We start from the raw sequence: 21,510 nt of genomic DNA, 5'->3' as shown, positions 1-21,510 counted from the left end.
TCAGCCTTCAGGGTCTCAAGTCCAAGGGCACAGAGCTTTGCCTGGGAAGCCTTGAGAGCCCACACTTGGGAGGGGACAGAACTCAAGGGTAAACAGTGCCACCCTGCCAGGTCTTGAGGCTTGGGAAGGTCTGGAAGCCAACCCTCTCCTGGAGCTAGGTTGCCTCCCTGGCCCATGGCAGTGTCTTGGCCAAAGTGGAGGTCCTCGAGGGCATCCACAGCAGCATCACGCCCCACAGAGAGGTGTTAGTCCCAGTTGCTGCAGGTGAGCGGCCTGGGGCAAAGCAGTGCTGGCAGGCCGGTCCTGGCTTGGGAGGGCGGCTCCTCCCCATTGTTGTGGGTCGGGTGTGGCCACCAGCACAGGAGCTGCCAAAGCCCGTTGGAAACTAGGCAAACACTCACAAACTCAGCTCCGTTTCCACTAACGTCACTGCAGCCCTACCTCATAGCCCAACCCAAACCAGAGGCTCCAAACACCTTTCTCTGCCTGGCCTGAAGGCCTGAGCTGGCCTTCGGAACCAGGCTTGGACTTTCTCATTCAAGTGGAAAACAGCTCAGCGTGGCCCTGGGAGCACAGGTCTGTTTTGTAACCACTCGCTGTCCAGTACAAGGTGGAGCCCAGACCCAGGCTGCCCACCAGAGAAGCCCTCAAAGGGGCCAGGGGAAGAGAAGAACCTTCAGGTTCTGTGTCACAGTTGTCATTCTAACGTAAATTAATGCGAAGTCAGAAAGTCGTGATGTTAATACTTCACTACTAGAAACCAGATGAAGTACATTTCTGAGTAGTCATTAAGAGTTTGAGGGTCTGAGTTCATCAGATGTGGGCTGAGTCCTGGCTCTGCCACCCTCCAGCTCTGTGATCTCAGGCAAGTCACTTAGCCTCACTGAGTGTCAGTTTCCTCACCTGTAAAATGGAAATAACAACAGCACCTATGAAAAGACACTGTGAGAACTCAATAAAGTAGAGAACACTTGCAGAATGTTGGGTGCAGGGCCAGATACACAGTGGGCACTCAGCAAATGGATGCTATGGGCGTTAGTAATAAATGTAATAAACGGGCTCCTTCTGGGCAGCTCCCCACCCCCTCAGCCAGTCACTTGCCTTCGGCTCCCTGGCCCCTCTTCATAGCACACCCCACTGTGTGGTAACTGCTGTAGGTGTGTCTTTTCATTCAGTCCACAAATATTCACTGAGCTCCTATGTATTCCAGGCCTTGTGCTAGGCACTATGCGTGGAGCAGTGGCCAAAGCGGACAAGCCCCTGCCCTCACGGAGCTTCCTTTCATGGGGGTGGGTAGCAAGACACTGTCTGACAGTGAAGGTGGCCAGGGTCACAACTTTAAATAAGCAGGGAAGGCCTCATGGGGAAGTGATACTTCAGCAAAGACCTGAAAGAGGCGAGGGTGTGCACAATGAGGAAGGGGGAAGAGCGTTCTAGGTGAGGGAGCAGCAAGCGCAAAGGCCCCACACCACCAGTGAGCCTGAAGAGCACCCAGGAGGCCAGTGCGGTGGGGGCGGCGAGCGCGGGGATGAGAGGAGCCGGAGATGAGGCCAGGGAGGGAGCACGGCCAGGTCGGGGGCCTTGGAGACCCGTTAACTTCTTTTCCAGGATGAGGAACCACCAGAGGATTCTGAGCAGAAGAATGACCTGATTTGACTTCTTTAAAAGGCTCACTCTGGCTACTTGGTTGCGGACAGGCTGTAATGTACAAGGGCAGGAGCAGGGAGATCAGCTGAGTCCAGGCAAGAGGTGAGGGTGGGTTGTACCAGGGGAGGTGGGGAGACGCAGGAGGGCTCTAAGAATATTCTCAGGATATTGCTATTAGAATTTGGTGGTGAATTAGACATAGGGGATGACAAAAAGAAAGAGATCAAGGATGACTTCAAGGTTGTTGGCCTGAGCAATCAAAAGAACAGAGTTGCCATTTGCTAACACAGGAAAACCTGGGATGAATAGGTTGGAATGGAGGTATGGGGAACGCCAGGAGTTCATTTCTGGATAAGTCAAGTTTGAGATGCCCAGAGGTAGTAGAAGTACGTAAGCGAAAATGTCAAAGAGGCAGTTGGATGTATGAGTCTGGACTCAAGGCGGGGGGCAGTGGGGTGCCTAGGCTGGAGGATAAATGTGGGGGTTATCCGTGGTTGAAAGTGATCAAAGCCGCGAGACTGGATGAGACCACCGAGGTAAAGAAGATGCCTGAGGACTGAGCTCTGCCCGCCTGCTCCCAGCCCAGGACAGGAAAAGGGGGACGAACCAGCAAGGGAAGCTGAGGAGTGGCCAGTGAGACAGGAGGAAAGGAAGTCTGGGAAAGAGGGGTGGATCAGCCAGGTCCCACAGTGTCAAGAGGCAAGTATTAATGAGGACCAAGACTTACTGGCCATTTGGCCTGGCAAGTGAGGCCACTGGTGATCCTGTCCAGGACACTTGGAATGGAGGGGAGGGGGCCAGGCCTGATGGGAATGGGCTCAAGAGATAACAGGAAGAGAGGGACTTTCTAGAAACAGTGGGTATGGGCAACTCTTTAGAGGGTTTTACTAAAAAGGGGAGCAGAAAAATGGAATAGTAGCTGGAAAAGGGATGGGAGGTCAAGAGAGGATTTTCTTTAAGCTGAAAGAAATAACAGCATGATTGTAGGAAAAATGTGATCATGCCAGAGAGCTGAGGGAGAACTGCTGGAGCCACGTTCCTGAGTAGGCGAGAGGGATCTATGCGTGTCCATCCCCTCCCCCGTGGCCTGGCTAACTCCTACTCATCCCTCCAGGGTCAGCATAAAGGTCACTTTCTCAGGGAAGCTTTCCTGACCCCTCTGGTTAGGTCAGTTCCCTGTTACACCCTTTTGCAGCATACACTACTTCCGCTTCACGGCTCCCAGGGGCCGCGATGATGGGCAAGCCCTGTGAGGGCAGGGGCTGGCTCTGTCCTGTGTGCAGCTGCATTTCCAGCAGCCAGCACACCGCCTGGCATAGGCAGATGTTTGATGGATGCCTGGGGAAGGAGCAAATGGTCTAAGAATAGAATGGAAACAAATCTGGAGACACGTGTCTGTATTCTGCTCCCACCTGGTTTAATCACGTTGCAATGATGGGGACCACGCAGTTACTGGCTGTTGCAAACATCTGGATTTAGAAGAGCTCAGTTGTTTGCTCCTGTTTGGGCTCTGTAGCTTGGCCAGAGCGAAGACCAAAGCCACGTGACTGGACACATCCTTCCACTGACATTGTCCATGACACACTGAACACGTTCAATACTATGTCTAGCAATCTGTTCATTTAACAAATATTTGTAGAGGGGGTGTTAATAGCTCAGTGGCAGAGCGCATGCTTAGCATACACAAGGTCCTGGGTTCAATCATCAGTACCTCTATTAAAATATACACATATATTTTCAGAAAGCTTGCTTAGTGCAGCCTCCTGGGGATACAGGATGGAAACAGACATAGCACCGGCTCTCATGGTGCATAGATCCATGAAAAAAGATCACACAGAATTCAGACTCATCACAGCTGTGATGGGTGTTAAAAAGGGCACGTCCAGGGGAGACTTCGCAGTCTGAGGAGTGTGAGGCAAAGGAGAAGGGAGGTCAGAGAACTCTTCCTCTCCCTCCCCTCCCTGCTTTAAGCTGCCCTCGTGTGGTTCATAGGCTCCAGGCTAGGAGCTCAGTAAGAAGGCTGTGGGCACTGGAGCTGGCTCCAGGAGTGGCAGGGCTATGGCCTGCTGCCTTCAGATGCCCGGATCCCCTCCTGTCTCCTTCTACCTCTGCTGGGGCCTTCCTCTCTCCTCCTGTGGCTCCCAGAAGGGCTGCCTCCTGAAGCTGCGTTTTTGGAAAGATCTGCTGATGGAAGTCTGAGCTCATTTATGGCACAGGCTGCTGGCAGGGACAGGGCCATTACTGAGTCTCCCCTTCTGTTTACTTTCAGGTTTTCATAGGCTCTTTTTGCAAAGAAGAACCACCATTCTGTAAGGACCATGAGGCCACTGTGCGTGACATGCTGGTGGCTGGGACTGCTGGCCACCCTGGGAGCTGCTGCAGGCCAGAAGGATGGCTTTGAGGGCACAGAGGAGGGCTCGCCCAGTGAGTTCATCTACCTGAACAGGTACAAGCGGGCCGGCGAGTCCCCGGACAAGTGCACCTACACCTTCATCGTGCCCCAGCAGCGGGTCACGGGCGCCATCTGCGTCAACTCCAAGGAGCCCGAGGTGCTCCTGGAGAACCGGGTGCACAAGCAGGAGCTGGAGCTGCTCAACAACGAGCTGCTCAAGCAGAAGCGGCAGATCGAGACACTGCAGCAGCTGGTGGAGGTGGACGGCGGCATTGTGAGTGAGGTCAAGTTGCTGCGCAAGGAGAGCCGCAACATGAACTCGCGGGTCACGCAGCTCTACATGCAGCTCCTGCACGAGATCATCCGCAAGCGGGACAATGCGCTGGAGCTGTCCCAGCTGGAGAACAGGATCCTCAACCAGACGGCCGACATGCTGCAGCTGGCCAGCAAGTACAAGGACCTGGAGCACAAGTACCAGCACCTGGCCACGCTGGCCCACAACCAGTCGGAGATCATCGCGCAGCTGGAGGAACACTGCCAGCGCGTGCCCGCCGCCAGGCCCATGCCCCAACCGCCCCCCGCCGCCCCGCCCCGCGTCTACCAGCCGCCCCCCTACAACCGCATCATCAACCAGATCTCCACCAATGAGATCCAGAGCGACCAGAACCTGAAGGTGCTGCCGCCCCCTCTGCCCACCATGCCGACCCTCACCAGCCTCCCGTCCTCCACAGACAAGCCGTCGGGTAAGTCCCTCCAGAAGCCCGCTCCATCTGGGCCTCAGAGCCCGGCGCCAGGCTTCCCTTGGCTGTGACCACAAGTGGGGGAAAAGCCACGGCAAGTTGAAGCCAGGCCAAAGGCTTACGCAATCCCCAGCAGTCCCCTGGGCCAAGCCGCTGGAGCCGGTGGGGTGAGAGGGGGACCACATTCCTCAGATGGAAGCCCTAAGGTAGAACCAGGAAATGGGGTGGGGGTGGGGTCTCAGAAGAGAACAAGTGTTTTGGCTTCTCATAGGAAAAACCCTCAGCCTGAGTTTGCTGGGCTCTGCAGGAGGTGCTCAGTGTTGCCAGGTAAGATGTCTCTCCTGCAAGCTCTCACACTGTGTGTGCCAGGCACAGAACTGGCATTCGATACATGCTCAGTGAAGAAACAACGGATCAGAGGAAAAGAAAGTGTTATCACAGCAAAAGTATGATGAACACGTTGTAGGGGCCGGGGGATGGGAAGGAGTGCTTTGGAAAACCCACACACTTCCTAGAGTCTGCTGCTGTCTAGAACTTTCAGTATGATTCCTTATACTCTTAAATACATGTTTCATCTTAAAATATGGTAATTCTCAGAATATCATTATGGGGGAGGAATAGGGCTGCTTGTAGGTTCTGAAGCTTGACTGAGATGCTGACGCACTTTCGTGCATACTACATCATTAACCCCTGCAAAGCCTTGGGACGGTTAACTGAGAGGATGAGTAACTTGCTCACAGGCTTAGTATTCTCAGGCTGGGTCTGAATTCAGGCCTTTTCACTTTAAAGCTGGAGCTGACTCCTCTGTGCTCTATGACTCTGGGAATCCTCACTCGGGCCGGGGGTTTTTGTTGGGGAGGATGAGCCCAGCCCCTTGAAGCCCAGCCTCTCATTCATCCAGGACCCCGGGAGCCTTCCAAATGGGCTGTCGTATAAGAACTAGATTCATCTTTGCAAAAACTAACAACATATCTGCTCCAAGTCAGTGATTTTGGGACCACTTCGTTATATAAGCAGGGTGATATTTTCACTGAAAATATCCTCTTTTACACTTATTTCACACTTCTGAAAATAACCACCAGGACTGGGAAGAGCAGTAGCTTGCTAATTCCAGAGAAAGGCTGAACCTGAGTGCAGGAGGGTGGCCCATGCAAAGGACAAGGGTGGCACTGTTTGCAGGTCTGTGGGGGCAGCTGGGTGCAGGGCAGAGCACCCTCCCGCAGTATCTCGCAGCAAAGCCTTGTACTGGGTGTCCAGGGTGAGGACCTGTGCTCTGGGGCAGCCTGACCTGGATTCATCTTCTGATTTCCTCACTGATGACCTCTGGGACATCAGGCAGGACTTAGTCCCTCACAGCCTCTGTTTCCCCATCTGTCAACTGAGGAACGGATTAAGTAGTGCCCATCTGGGAATTACATGAAATACTACAAAACATTTAGTTAGCACAGTTCTGGGCACATGGTAAGTCTCAACAATGGTATCTATGAGTTTCCTTTGGTCTTGGTCTCTTCCTTGAAACAGGAGATTGACATTTAAAAAACAGTCCATTTTTAGCTCTGGCATTCTACAGCTGATGACTGGTTCATCAACATGCCTGTCCTAAATCAGAAGTTCCAAAAGAGAGTGCAGAGTGTGCTAGTATGTCTTGATATAATACCCAGAAGGTAAAACGTGCCCACAGACACCAAATGGAATTCTGATGGGAGTCAGGCTGACCTCAGTGCTCACCGAACAGATCTCCTCTCACTTAAGCATCTCTGGTTTCTGACTCAAAAATGTCAGGATATTCTTGAGCTTGAACTGAGCTGGTAGATACACAGTGTAGGAGTAAAGACCTAAGTTTGCATCCGGGCTGTACCCCTTGTTAGCTATTTGCTCATGAGAAAGGTACTTAACTCTTCTGAGCCTCAATTTCTCTTCCGTAAAATGGGGACAAGAGTCGTAACGTCACAGGGTTGCTGTGGAAACTCAGTGCAATCAGGCATGCAGTATTACGTCATGTGGGGCAGCCAACAATAGTTGAGCGCCTACCTACTCTTTGCCCATCACAGTGCTGGACTTGTGGGGGCAGGGTGCAGGTGGAAACGACAGTCCTAACCTCCAGGAAGTCAGTCTGGGGGAGGTGGCACATGCACGAATGCACTGGGACCTATCCAGCGCCCACCAGTTCTAGACCCTAAAAATCAGCATGTCTGGCCTGATAAAGGATTTCTCTGAGGGGAAGCATCTGTCAAGCCCCAAATTTCCAGAACATGGTGAGAATTTATGGGACCAACATAACAAAGTACCTGAAATCAGGAACTTGATGAAAATTATGGGCTGTGAAGGCACTGTGGCAGTATCACTGTGCGCTAAGTGCCCACAGAGGGGCACGTGAGGGACTCCGGGCATTAAGCCTACTACGTCTACTAAGGTGGCATGACTGAGTCTGCCTGGAGTAGAAGGGACAAGTTGGACAGAGGCGGGGACTTCAGTGTTGCAGCTGGAAGATCTGTAAGAGTTTACCAGGTGGACTTGAGAGTTGAGTTACCAGTGGGTCCCTGGGGGAGACCCAGGGGCATGGCCCTATCCTGGCATCTCAAGTGGTTTGGCTCTCCTGCTTCTTTACGTTCATAATTCAGCATGGACTAAGTGCATTCCAAGGCTCCTGCACACAACCAACCCTCTCTCCCACACCTAAGGAAGCACACCTGCATGGGAGGGAGGGAATGGCAGTGATTTTAGTATGGAGATAACTTGCATGCACTATAATTTACCTTTTCTTCCCCATGCAAAGCCCTCTCAAATGTTGGTACTGATTGTTAGTAATAGATTCCTTGTGGCTCATCTGACCACGAGCTCCCACACAGGCATTACCAGCCAAGACTACCTGGCTGTGGAAGCTGAATGGGCGGACAGAGCCTGGAGAGCAGCCCTGCCCCTTCCTGGTGTTTCCTAAACCGGGAGGAAAGGCAGATGGTCTCTCTCAGCCAATCAGCAGAGAGCTCTTATCAGGCCTGTTCTGAGAGCTTGGGGGCAGGTTCTGGTCTTGGAAGACAAAACCTTCTTCTGTGCTCTGGCCCAACGGATTCTTTGTTCCAGGGGCATCATTCAGCCAGAAACACTTCTGCAATTAAACACCTCTGCACCCAAGCCTTGGCAGCTTTTAAATCTTTCCTTCCGCAACCTCAGAGCCTTTCCCTCATTGTCCAGGCCACTCAGCCCGCAGCACGCCCTTCCCCAGGGGACCGAGGGAACCATGGCCACTTTATCTGAAGCTGCACTCACCAGCTTGTTCCCAGCCAGAGAGAAACAGGCTGGCACCAGGCCAGGTCCAGGCCACTGAAAGCCTGAGTGAGGGAGGCCTGGGCAGCCCCTGGCTTCCCTGGTGTCTCACTTGGGTTTTGTCCTGTCTCTCTCAGGTCTGGCCAGACCTAAGAGCATTTCCATTGGGAGATGCTTGTGTTAAGGCCTGGGCCAAAGGCCTGCCTGTGGTCCTCTTCCCTGGGGGTCCTGTGGCTGCCCCCTCCCTCTTCCTCTCCACTCTTTCTCCCACTCACACTGTCCCAACCTCCTCCTCCTCCATCTGTGGACCCTGCACACGTGTCAGGTCTGTTAAAGAGGAAGGCTGCAGGGGTCACTCTCTCAGAGGCAAAGGAAAGGACACCTTCTCTCAAAGTGGTTCTGGGAGCCTGGGACGCTGCTCCTCAGCCAGCCCAGTCCCCTGGCCACGGCGCCCTCCCTGGTCAGAGAAGGGAAGGCAGTGTGACCACCAGCTGCCACAGACAGGCTTTGTCTGAAATGAATCTTTAAAAACCAAAAGGAGAAGGCATTTCTAGCTGTTTTCTCTCCTGAGAAAGAGAACATGATCAGCTCAGTGTGTTTGCTCAATGGATAAAGAAGGGACCATAAAATCATAAAAATATTAGAGCTTGTTAGGGGCCTCTGGGATCCCCGGGCCCAGCCCTCCCCGTCGCGTGCCAGAGCCTGTCAGCGGCAGAGCCAGCACTGGTCCCTGGACTTGTAATTTCCAGGATATTAAGGTTCAGAGAGGTTAAGTAACTTAGCCACAATAACTTGGCTAGTAAGTGGCTCAGCCAAGGCTCAAACCCAAGCCTGTCTTAACCACTCTGAGATACTGCACATTCCCATGGAAAGGCTGGAGGAGAACTGGTGTGAAAATCACTCAATAAATGCTGGGGTTGACCCCAGCTGCCAGCTGCCTGGGACCTGACTATCACTATTTCATGTACCAGGTTCCAGGCAGCTCCTTGTAAAAGAGCTCTGGGAACACGTTGGTAGATTTGTCACTAGACTTCTCAACGTTCTGATGATGAAGGCATCATCACTGTGAAAATAGGATAAAGAAAGCAGAATTAAGTACACCTCACACTACAGAGCTCTTCCACAGAAAACATTACATGCACCTGAATTCCAGAAATTGGATCCAACTGAAGCTGCCGATAAACCTGATATTTAATTTGAATCAAGTCTGGACACATTCTCTGGGGTTATGTCTACACATCATTTTAACGGATAGCAAAGTCTGAAGTCCCCATTTCTCTAATATGTTAACCTTAAATATATAAAAATCAGTCACTGTGATCTGCTCTTGGGGCCACAACAGATGGCAACCACACAGCTTCACGGATAACACACAGAAACTATCCCTCACGACAGATGGTCCGCGGCCAGGGAGGCAAGGACAACTTGAACAACGAGGTAGGAAATATGTAATTAGACTGTGGGTTACAATCGAGAACAAGATGTATCACGTATGGCCTGCTCCTTCTGGAGGTCAAGCAACTGTCAGTCAAGATGAGAGCTGCTGGTCCCATGTGCGCCTGAGCCCGGAGGAGGGTTGGTGACATTGTGAGGATGGTGAGGGTGACCACAGCCACCAAGCACTGCCTGAAACTCTTTAAAGTCACAGGGACTGAGGGAAATCCCAACTGAGGTCTCTTGCCTACGGAGCTTGTGCTGTTTTCACTGTGCTATGCTGTCTTGTTTCTAAAATGTTATTGTTGAACAAAATAAGATTCCCGAATTCATTACGAACTACGTAATCCAGTGATATTTCAAAGAGCATTCTTTGCTCGCCTCTTCATAAACAAAAGCCTCTTGAGTTCGAATTGGGTCATCTTCCTCCCAGCTTCGCTTTCTCTCTTCTCCTCCTGGGGTACCTTGGAGCAGATCACAGAGCCTTCGAGTGTGCTGGCAAGCTCTCCCGCTATTACTCAGGCACTTTCCAGCGAGGACGTTCAGCTAAGTGCTCAGGCTATTTACAGCCCCAGGAGATAAACTGTCAACTTGTTATTGTTACAAGTGGTGAGCTGGCACCTTGTGGTCTGGAAATCCCAACAGTTTGGCACTTGGCAAACTGAGCGTCATCTAGAAAATCCGGGGGCTCAGGCATCTGTGGCCAGCTCACTGGTCCTAGGAATGGATTGTTGTGGTGAATTCAAGCAGTGGAATGTGTCATAACCCTCAGATGCTCCCCCAGAAAAAAAGATAAAGACAGCAGAACTAAGTTAGCATCACACTACAGTGTCTAAAGCAAGGCTGGGCACTTCCCAGTGGTCCCTGTCAGCATCGAGGAAGGAGGTCGGCAGCAGAGACCGCCCTCGGGAGCGCTGGCACAGCCCCTTTCTCAAGCCCTGCAGCCCTTCAGCAGCCCCCGGGTGACTCTGGAAGAGGAGCACATTGGAAAGGAGTCTGAGGATCCCGGCCCTGCACCTCAAGATGAGCCAGTGGAGCTGCAGGGCTGGGAGTGCTTTTATGTCATTCTTTTTTTAAATGAATAAGTGATTTCCCTTAGTAGATTTTTTTGAGTACAATAATTTAAGGTAAAATTACTGGACATACAGAGAGGAATTTCACTAGGAAAATTTTAGTTTAAGTGACAAATATAATAGTTTTTAAATTTTTTTTCAAGTGTTGAAACTAAGCTGTCTTAGGCAGTGTGCTAGAGTGACATCCACAGGAACAGAGAATCCAGTCACTGGGCACTACCCTGGGCAAGAAGTGCAGACTCGCTCTGCACACTGTCCAGACTGCCCCGCAGAACAGTGTCCTTTCCAAAGGTTTGGTCTGGATGCTAATTATTCTTTGTTGTGGGGCTGCTGTTTCCACATGGATTTATTATTATCGAGTCTCAAACTGGAAAGAACAGAATGAAGATGCCAAAGGGAATGCAGCTCACAATGGTGAGAAGATGGGAGACAGAGGAAGGCATGAGAGGTGCTAGGTGCCCCTTGGCACTAGACTGGGGGGGTCAACTCATAATCACTGCCCTGAGAAGGCTCCTTCCCCAAAGGAGCCCACAGTCTGGTGGGGACACAGACCCCCAACAATCCTAACACAGTGTGACAGCCACAGCGCAGTGCAGGAGAAAGAGCCAGGGAGTGGAAGGCAGAGCTGAGTTCTAATCCCACATCCTCCTCTTCCCAGTTGTGTGACCTCTCTGCGCTGTAGTTTCCTCACCGCTGCAGGGGCTTGTGAGGGTAAAATAAAAGCGCGTGGAAAGCACCTGGCAGGTGAAGGGCTGTAGACCCCTGGCAGGCATCATTCTTATACATTCCAGTGGAGGTTAATATGCAAGGCATTATGGGAACCCCGAGGAGGAGTAAGTAGCTCTTCTGGGGTGGGGGGAAGACTTCCTGGAGGAGGGGATGAGGAGGGCTGAGGGCCTGGAGATATGCTCTTGGAACCACTGCCACCATCATCGAGGAATCATGAAGATCAGGCTTGGTGCGGGGCAAATGTTCTGTTTTCAGAATGAGAAAAAGGATAAAATACTAGAAATCACAGCCCAGTTGGCTTGTGGTCAAACCCCAGTGAAATTATAGAAAAGATTATGAAGAAGGGTGTGCGAGCATTTGGAAAAGCAGAAGGTGATTGATGAAAGCCAACACAGGTTCTCTAAGAACAAGCCCATAAGCTGACTCCCTTTCTTGGAAAGGGTTAAGGGCTTGGACAACCATAGGAACGCCTCCCGTTCCGGATCCGTGGACCGCAGTCATGGTGTGACGAGCTCCTCCATGACATGCCTGCAGAACAGCATCCCTCAGCCTCTACACTGCGGCTGGGGAGCCCCGGGGCTTCACCCCACCAGTCCCAGGAGCCTCGGGGAGCTGCTCACCTCTGCACACCGGGAGCCCCTCACAGCTCCCTCCTATTCTGACCTCTTTTCTTTTCATAATCACTTTAAAGTCCGTGTCTCTTCCCCTGCCCAAGGGTCCTGGTGGAAACCTGGGAGTGGGCACAGCGCATTTGAAAGGGTTCTTTGGGCAGCAACACTGCAGTGTCTGTTTATCCAGAGGCCAAACAGGCAGAAACAGGACCCCTTCAAACTCTTCACGGGCCCAAGTGTACTGAAATATACCCACCTCAACATGTAATGTAACTTTTACTGTAAAAATTTTGAAAGGATTTTTAATAATTTTGCCTTTGAAATTATTTGGCCAAGAGCAGCACGATTAATTTATGGTTGGCTCTGATTTCTCGGCAAACATCAGGCATGTTCAGGAATTCTTGGGAAGTGAGAAAAATCTAGCCTACAAATTGTTTTCGAAAGTAATAACAGTTTTTATGAAGGCTAAATTTAACAATCAATGAACTTGACCAGATGTTACACTTTGTAGAAATTTAATGATACACATTTTGATTTTGCAGTTTTCTTTTCATATTTTAGAGCCAACAACTTTTTTTAGGCCTCAAACACTTTTCATAAACTCCTGAAAAGCTTGTCAAGCAGCATGCCTGTTGTCCGAGGACTTAAAGGGCCTGAGCGGCTGGTCCCTTCCCCCAGAAGGCCCAGAAGCGTAGTTCAGAATGTCAGCTCTGGGGCTCGGTGGCAGCTTGAGTGAGACGACCTTGGTGACGTACCAGCTATTCCTGTGCTAGGTTATTGTTCTGTATTCTGGTTCCCTGAAAAGTGGTGACTGACATAGAACACGTATGTTCGTAACTAAAATATTATTTCCCCAGCCTCCTGGATAAGTGAGACTCGAGCGGCACGGGTGATGGCTCCTCGCTGCCCACACCTGCTGTCTGCTCTCCCGCCCTCACCCGGGACGCCCAGCAGGTCCTCCTGCTGGCCAGGGCGGGACCCACACCTGGGCAGTCCATGTGCCCTGGGGCTCAGATTATTAATCTGGGTTGGAAATTCTAGATCCAGTTTCAACAACCAGTCATTTCTCCTGTTAGAAAAATGTTTCAGGGAGTGGCAAAAGACTTGTTGGAGGCAGATCATCAGTGAGAATAATTGGAAACAGCGTACGTTCTCACACAAAAGCGGTATTTCTTGATGATGTCACAGAAGCCTCTCCCCAGGGCCCACATATGGACTGAAACATCCCAGAACACTTCCCACAGGCCACAGGGTCCTCTGTGAGGCCTCGGGTGGTCAGGTCTGGAGACTTGGGCTGAGGGCATAAAGAGCCCTGTCAGACTGCAGGCCTGTGCGTGGTCTAGTCCAGCTCACGGCCGGGAGGCACTCTCTGCTGCTCTCCCCTGCCTCAGGCGCGGCGAGGCAGAAGAGGCATCACTCTCGCCCGCGCAGGCCCCAGTGTCTACCCACTTCTCAGCTCTTGGCCTCTCGGCCAGTTGGCCTGGTCAGATATTCATGGGGCCACGTTTCCCTAGCAGGAGGGGTGACTATACTGAAGACTGGTGCAGTTGGTGAGCCCATTTCTCCACTGGGGCCTGGGTGGGTGAGTCAGGCTGAAGCTGGTCTGTCTCAGATCCACAGAGAGGACACTGGGCTTAGGAGGCTACCCGCAGGCCGGGGCTGGCTGCAGGCTCTAATTCAGCTTTACCAGAAAGGCCCTGCATTGGGGTATTGGAGCCCTGGATAAGCTAGCAATAAGTAGCTCCTGGCTCCCTGGGAGGGTAGGTGAACTGTGCACCTGATCCCTCCATCAAGAACCCCAGTGAGGAGGAAGGAAGCAGGGAGAGGACTCAGGCACCCAAACCCCATCACCTCCAACATTCACCAGACACTGGAGATCGGGGCCCAAGACCTGCACACTGTGTTCCCATTGCCAACCTGCCTTCTCCCCGAGGCCTCCTGACTCCCAGCCCCGGGTGCTTTTCACACCCTGTGTGGTTCCTATAGGGAACCACGCAGACTCAGCTCGGCCACGGCGGCTACACTTCCCTTCACGTGGAACGTTCTGGCTGCAGTTGTGCCAGGAGTGTAAATATGGTCTTTATAGAGAGAGGTCGGGGCGCTCACTGCACTCAGAGCCGTGGTGCCGCCGAGTTAGTGTTGGCCTGGTGCTCCAGGCAGAGCTGCCCTTTCAGAAGGAGCGCCAAGTGAAACAGCGCCCGGCACGCCGCGCTGCTCCAAGGGAGAGCCCTGCCCGCCGCGCACTGAAAATGCAGTTTCATTGACAAAAAAGGTTTCCGTCCTTCATTCCAACACGTCTTTGTGGCCCTCTCCACTGAAGTTATGACTTCTAAAATACGCCTTTATGGCAAACATCTATCAGTAAATAATCTGACACTTCATCTTGGAAATCCTAAAGCAAACACAGTAACCTGTTTGGGGACGGGGGTGGCGGAAAGTGGACGACTTCAAAACTATCAGCTTTCCTCTATCAAAGAAAAAAAAAAAAGCCTCACTGGCACCTGCCCTGGTTGGCCTTGTGCTGGGTGCTGGGCTCAGGAGACCCTCAGAGGAGGTAGACTTCTTTCCCCCTGTTTACAGGAGAAGACAGTGAGGCTCAGGGAGGACCTGCCCAAAGTCAACTGTGAGGAGATGAGGCCACCGAGCCTTGAGCCGAGAGCTCCGAACTCCAAGTTTGGGGTCCTGTCCCCAGCAGACACTTCCTCCATGGATTCCTTAGTCAAAGTCCGACACCGTGCCTGCCCCCCTCCCCGACCCCTGGCGACAGTTTATGTAACAGTTACAGTGTTCTCACCAAAGGAGGACGCTTGGACTCAGCTGTTGGACTCAGCAGCCACAACATAATCTCACTGCTGCCATTTTCTGCTACTTTACTTTATTGCTGCCAACTTTTCAATGCTGAGGATTTTGCTGACTTTCACCCAACATTTAATTTTCTGACCTTTGCCACTGGTGCCTTTAGTGTAAGAAAAGGGAACGTATTTGAATGCGGGAGATTTTCTAGAGGCCCGCAAGGGTAGCTGGGGGCCACTGTCTGGAAATGTTCTTGATGGAGGCTGGTGGGTCCTCAGTGTCATGTGACATACTGGATGCAGGAGACATATGGAGTTTGTTTTTAGTAACAGCAGAAAATACTAAACACTTCTACACTATTTCAAACTTACTGCATGATTCTAGAAAGCATGACATACCTGAAAGCCTTAAAGGAAAGAACTGCTGGATCTGCCTTAAAAAAAAAAAAAAAAAGACAAGGAAAAACCTCTACATCGTAAGAAACGCTAAAATAGATGTAAAATGGACAAAAGATACCAACAGGTAAACACAGAAGAAAAACAAATCAATAAAGATTTAAAAAAGGAATAACACTTTGACAAAGAAGGAGTATAAATTCGTACTTTTTTTTAACCTGGCTGACTGGCAACGATTAAAAATAGTTGTAGGGACACAGAGAGAAGTCCGCCTGGCCCTCAACCCTTGAGCTCACTCTGGTTGGAGGAAAAGAAGAAAGTCTGAGAGCGTGGGTTCCGGACCACCACTTGGGTTCAGATAATGCATCTGTCCCAAACAGCCGTGTGACCCCGGCATGTCACCTAAGGTCCCCACGCTCCAGTTTCCTCATCTGTGCAGTGGGGAGACTGCTAGCGACCTGGCAGGTATGTCAGGAAGACCTCGTGTACAAATGCATGGATGGGGCACACAGTAAATGCTCACCATAGGTTAGCTAGTGGAAATATTTTATTATTGCTACTGCTCTGTTCAAGCCTCTCTTCCAGGGCTTCATAATATGGGGTTTGGACATCCACTTACCTTCTGATTATAAGCAAAGTTGTATGTCTATGCATCTTTCTGGATAGAGGGTCTAGAATTTCTCAAACTCTTAAAGGGATCGGTGGCCCCAAAACATTTTAAAACACTTGCCTTTTAAAAACAGCCCTTTGTGGAAATGTCAAAGGTAAAGCTGGAACCACCCACGGCACCCACAGAAAGCGTACAGGCTGGGAGCCACGAGGCTGACCTGCCAGTCTCCCGGTGGCCTCGAAGCTTCTCCCCACGTGGCGATGCCTTCAAAGCCGGCCTTTCAGTCTGAAAATCTGCGGAGCCCTGCGGCGACTATGCAGCAAAAAGTCTGGCTGTTTGTTTTCAGGGGGTGTTATTCTGCAGGCTTCTGCCGGATCTTGTCACCAGCTTCCGCCTCCAAAGGCCTCTCCTGTGCGTCTGACTTGGTAACGAGCTGGGAGGCCTCCCACGCCCGCTCCGTGCTCTGCTCCAGCTGTCGGGGACAGACTCCCTTTCTCTGCCTTGGTCCCTGGGGCTGTGGGCCGAACACAACCAAAATCTTTTTCTCCGTCATGAATGTTCTTTCTGGAGGTCTGGCCTCCCCTTGCCAGGACAGAAGAGGCACAAGGCAAAGAAGGAAGCAGGGCTTGTCACATCTGCTGCTGGGCGGGTACTTGGGGTCCTGCCCTGTCCCTTGGGGGAAAGAGGGCTGGCAAGTACGTAAATGGCTGAGGCGTCTCTCTCCAGAGGAGGAGGGGAGGAGCCCCTGGTGAGCTGTCAGTGGCGAGCACCCACACCCATCTTCCTTCTGGTGCTATACTGGGCACTGGGGACAGAGGGGTGAGCAAGACAGCACCTGGCCTCCCGTCGGGCTCCAGGTGATGGTGCTCACACACTGCTGTGAGGCCTCCGGAAACGCCACCAGCGACGTCCAGCAAAGACCAAACCCAAACTTCTCCTGTTTAACCATCACCTGCAGACACCCAAGCCCAGTCACAGCCAGGAAGGGAGGTGAGACGTCTGAGCCACACAAGAAAAGCTAAATGCATCTGCTGCTGATCCCTGCTCCCCACTCCCCCAACATACACACACAGAAGGGGAAGAGCAAGATTCCACAGGAATTCAGGTTGGGAGAAGGCTGGGGAGGTCAGCTCCTGCCTTGCTGGGCATCAGAGGAGCCCCACTGTGCCCTAGGCTTCCACGGCCCCGCACAGTACCTGCCTGGGCTGGGACTCAACAGACACTTGTTGAATAAACATACGCATTAATAGAATAAGATGGAATTTTCTTAGAAATTTTGTCTTAACCATTCTTGCTCCAGAACAGTTTTGAAGAGAAGCTGAAGCTATGTGTGGTGATTTTATTTATTTTAAAATACACAGTCCAATGGTTAGGTTTTGAAAAACTTCTGAAGTTTACTAAGATCAGTAAGGAAGAACCCAGCTTGTCTGGCTCTTGGTGACTCTGGTTTGCACCCTCCTGCTGATGTGGCCGACGTCTGAACACAGGAAACCGCCAGGGGAAGTGGGGACGGGTGTTGACAGACCGATGGTGGCTTTTCAGATTCCCAGCGACACCCACCCCTTCTGACCAGGCTGCCCAAGCTGGGTGAAGTCACAGATTACAGACCCATCTGGTCTCAATTTCAGAAGAGAGCCAGGGACTGGGATGTGTCCTAGACACCATCCTTTAAGCTGGTCCAGAGGTCTCATGGACCCCTGGACATGAGATCTGGGCACTTGGCCCTCAGTGATCTTCCTTTGGAAAATACAGATTGAGCTGAATGGGAACTTGGTACCCCCAAAATATTTGGAGGCCAGCATCTGAATCCCAGAAATATCCTGAAATGTCTGGCTACAGATTCTAGGCACTGCTTGGGCCCCTGTAACTCCAGGGAAGTTCACCTACTGAAAGCTGTAGCAGCTGTCCCCGAGCACCGTCACTGAAAGGCAGGCACAGAGTCAGTCGCTGGGCGCAGCTTGCCTCAGCCCTGGGTGCCCGGGAAGCAGCGAGCCCGTCTCACTGACCTGGCGGAGCCCGCACAGGCTGGCGGACGCCACTGCCTCGTAGCAGGCACGCGTCTCTTTTTGCCAATATAACCAACTTAAAAGAGAAATCACTCCAGGAACTGCACACAAATGAGCTCAGCAATCCTTACAACCCCAATGAAGTAACTATGACCTCCCTTCTACAAACTGGGGAAACCGCGGGCTTAGAGAGGTGCAGAAGCTCACCCACATCACAGCGTGCGGGAGTCAGGGGTGAAAGCGGGCTCAGAATCCAGGCATCCTGAGTTCTAGCCCTGGGCTCTTGTCTTTATATCATGTTACTTCACAGACCTGGAAACCATAGTCGGTGCCTACACACTGCAGGCCCGTGGCTCCCAGCCGAGCCCTGCCCGAGGCTGTTCAGCTTGGGGCGCAGCCGGCGGTGGGGGCGGGGAGAACATGACTCGGGGGCCAGGCGACAGGGAGGTCTGTGACACGTGCACACCTGTGTCCCCAGGCCCGTGGAGAGACTGCCTGCAGGCCCTGGAGGATGGCCACGACACCAGCTCCATCTACCTGGTGAAGCCAGAGAACACCAACCGCCTCATGCAGGTGTGGTGTGACCAGAGACACGACCCTGGGGGCTGGACCGTCATCCAGAGGCGCCTGGACGGCTCCGTCAACTTCTTCAGGAACTGGGAGACCTACAAGGTGAGGACCACCCGCCCTGAGAGGCCTGACCAGCCAGTGCAGGGCCCTCGGAGGGAAGGTGCGTGCTGCCTGTCAGGACCTGTGTGGCCCAGACTAGAAACATGCACGGAAGGAGGACACTCCATTTCTGCAAACCCGCCAGGGTGGTGAGGACCAGCAGCTCCTTCCCTGCCCCCCACCAACTGCAGCAGGAGAGTGAGGAGTCCAGACCACAAATGCCCCACAGATGGGGTAGGGTGGGAATTTAGAAATGCTGGGGTGCAGCAGCCCCTCACCCAGCCTAGGTGTGGGGAGCATCTTACTCCCAGCTGGGAGTCCCAAGGGGAAGATCTGTTCTCACAGCCCAGAAGGGGCAAGTCCCAAGGGTCCCAGGCCCTGGGAGAATCCCCCACATGGCCTGTTGCAGGGAACTGCAGGAGCACGTGGGTCCTAATTCCAGGGCTCATCCTCTGGGCTCCCAGTTCCCAGGGAGTTGAAGGCTTGCCCTTGTGGGAGGAAAGGCTGTGAGGGTTCAGCCCCACACCCGCCTCCCTCCTCTGAACAAAGAGGTGGCACTAAGGACAGCAAGGGCAGCTCAGTCTGCTGATGCCCCCACCACCACCACGCCAGGCACCCCGCTGGGCACTGCCCTTCATTACCTCCTTTACTCCCACGCCAACCCTGGGAGGGAGAGGCCGGTGTGGACCCCGTGTACAGATGAAAAGGCTGCACAGACAGGAAGTGGCCTCTGACACCTGCAAAACCTACAAACTACCTGGACCACGACCCCCACACGTGGCTCAGCCGTGCCCTGCGCCAGTCCTGCCAGCCTTCCCACCCGCCTCTGGACCAGCCTGGGCCTTTGCTTTCTCCTCCTTCTCCTCTGCCTCCTCGCTGTGAAGTTCCTGAAGCCTCATGCCTCAACTCCTTTTGCTTCCTTTTCACATTCTTGTCCTCAGAGTAGTAGGCACAGTAGTTAAGTCTGGGTTCTTGACTCAATCCTGGCTCATCCTCACGTGCTGTGTGACCTGGGCCCCAGTTCACCCATTCTAGGGAGATAATCACAGAACCTAGCTGATAGAATTGACATGAGGATTAATAAAATAACCTGTGGAGAGTTCTGATGACAGTGCCAGTACGTCACAAGAACTCTATAAACGCTAGCTATTATGATCATTAATGAGTCCACCTATTTTCAAGACTTCAAATGGCCACCACTTGAGTGATGACTCCCAAAACTACATATAAAAATGACAATAAACCCACTGGATTTTAGAGCTAGGAGGGAGCCCAGGTGCATGTGGCATACATTTGTCACAGTGCACATCTGTCACACCGTTAGTTTACATGGGACCCTCACACACAGCCCATCCCCAGAGAAGGGAACAGAAGCTCAGAGGAGCTAAGGGATTTGTCCGAGGAACTCATGTCGTGTGCTAGGCTCTCAATTTACCATATGCGTGTGTCATTGGGCAACCCTGCGGGGAAGGAAACAGTGTCCCCTGTGTTCACACAATGCCTAGCACACAGCGGGCACTCTCTAAATAGTCCTGAGTGATGCATGACTGAGGCTCAGACAGGCAAGGTGACTCAACAAGTCACAGGTCGGGGAGTGGGGAACTAAACCCAGGCTGGCCTTAGGCTCTGCCGGTTTCCAGGCCCCTCCGTGTGGCGCTGAGCAGCCGACGGCCGGGCCCTGTTGGTGGAGCCCCCTGCACATCCCTTACTAACGCTCGCCCGCCTTTTTCCCAGCAAGGGTTTGGGAACATTGATGGCGAATACTGGCTGGGCCTGGAGAACATTTACTGGCTGACGAACCAGGGCAACTACAAACTGCTGGTGACCATGGAGGACTGGTCTGGCCGCAAGGTCTTTGCAGAATATGCCAGCTTCCGCCTGGAGCCTGAGAGCGAGTATTACAAGCTGCGGCTGGGGCGCTACCACGGCAACGCCGGCGACTCCTTCACCTGGCACAACGGCAAGCAGTTCACCACTCTGGACAGGGACCACGACGTCTACACAGGTAGGGCCAGCGGGGTCAAGCCCAGCTGCAGGGCAGGGAGAGAGCTCAACTAAAGCTGAGCCTCTGACTCCCGGGCCTGAGAACAGGCAGATCCAGGCCCAGCTGCCCAGCCTTGCTGCCGACCCCTGAAGGTCCACGCCTCTGCCCTCTGCCCTCTGCCCACAGATCCCCTTCACAAGCCTGGGTCAAAGTGGCATTTACAAATAGGAGAGGGTAAAGAGGGGCACAAATTACACGTAGGAGGGCCACTCTGGGCCAAGCCGGACCTCGTGCTGGGCTGTGCACCCGCATCACTCTCTGCCTGAGGCACTGGATATCAGGGCGACATGTCCCTGCGGGCTCCAGGCCATACACCCTGGGCACCAATGCTGGCCCCACGTCCTATGTGCCTCCATGCTAGGCATGCTGCTCAATCTCTCTGAGCCTGTTTCCACTTCTGGAAATAAGGACACTATCTACCTAGCAGGGGGGTGAGAAGGTCAGAGAGCATGTGCCTGACGTGCTTTGACTGGGACTTGGCAGAGTCGGAGCCCCATCCAAGCGGCTCTCTGTATACTTAGTCACTAGCAGGTACTGTTAATGCAGTGCTGGAGGGGAGCTACTGAGAGGAAACCAGGTAGGAGAGACCAAGTGATCTGCCCAAGGCCATGTCTCAAATCCAGGTCCTTATTAGATCAAAAAAAGGAGAAAATAGAAAATTATAAGAAGCACAGACAGTCCAGCCCTGAGTCCAGACATGAACCCCCCCAACAGCTAATGCATCGCAAGGCTCCACACCAATTCCTTGAGATGAGGGTCCCTGGGCCCCCACCGGTGGGTGGCAGTGAGGCCCAGCTCCTCCGTGAGGGGCTGACCCCTCCTCCAGGGCAAGGCTGTCTGTTCTCAGGGGCAAGCTTGGCCCCTTCTGCTCCAGCTGCCCATTTACGAAGGCCACTCCCTGCCCTCCGAGGACTGACTGTCCCTGCAGTTCAGGCAAGCTCGGCTGCCTGCATGGGGCGGGGAGGTCCCCACTCCAGGTCCTCACAGCGGCCGCACTTCAGCAGACTGTTCTCACAACACCGGGGGAAACGCTGACCCCTCTACCTCCTCACTGGCACGGAACTGACCCTGCTGAAGGGTCTCCTGAGGAAGCCCTGAGTCTT

The 21,510-nt window shown here is 52.8% G+C and overlaps 2 protein-coding genes across 10 annotated transcripts in view; one reads left to right on the top strand and one right to left on the bottom strand.

Annotated features, from left to right (window-relative positions):
• Positions 1-21,510, bottom strand: part of RALGPS1 (Ral GEF with PH domain and SH3 binding motif 1) — a 262,271-nt gene that overhangs the window by 101,266 nt on the left and 139,495 nt on the right. The gene's annotated exons all lie outside the window — the stretch shown is intronic.
• The window catches only part of ANGPTL2 (angiopoietin like 2), a 33,955-nt gene that overhangs the window by 9,555 nt on the left and 2,890 nt on the right, over positions 1-21,510 (top strand). Inside the window, exons 1-4 of one of the 2 annotated variants that reach the window (XM_072960160.1) lie at positions 1,651-1,749; positions 3,917-4,782; positions 18,173-18,366; positions 20,098-20,368. In XM_072960160.1, coding sequence (XP_072816261.1) covers positions 3,966-4,782; positions 18,173-18,366; positions 20,098-20,368 — 1,282 coding nt within the window. In that variant the 5' untranslated portion in view covers positions 1,651-1,749; positions 3,917-3,965. Of the gene's footprint in view, positions 1-1,650; positions 1,750-3,916; positions 4,783-18,172; positions 18,367-20,097; positions 20,369-21,510 lie in introns of those variants that run through there. The other variant, XM_006205499.4, reaches the window with a different exon arrangement.

This window comes from Vicugna pacos, chromosome 4 (assembly GCF_048564905.1).
Source record: "Vicugna pacos chromosome 4, VicPac4, whole genome shotgun sequence".
NCBI classification, from domain to species: domain Eukaryota; kingdom Metazoa; phylum Chordata; class Mammalia; order Artiodactyla; family Camelidae; genus Vicugna; species Vicugna pacos.
Note: the sequence above shows the minus strand (reverse complement) of the source record. Positions and strands in the feature narration are given on the sequence as shown.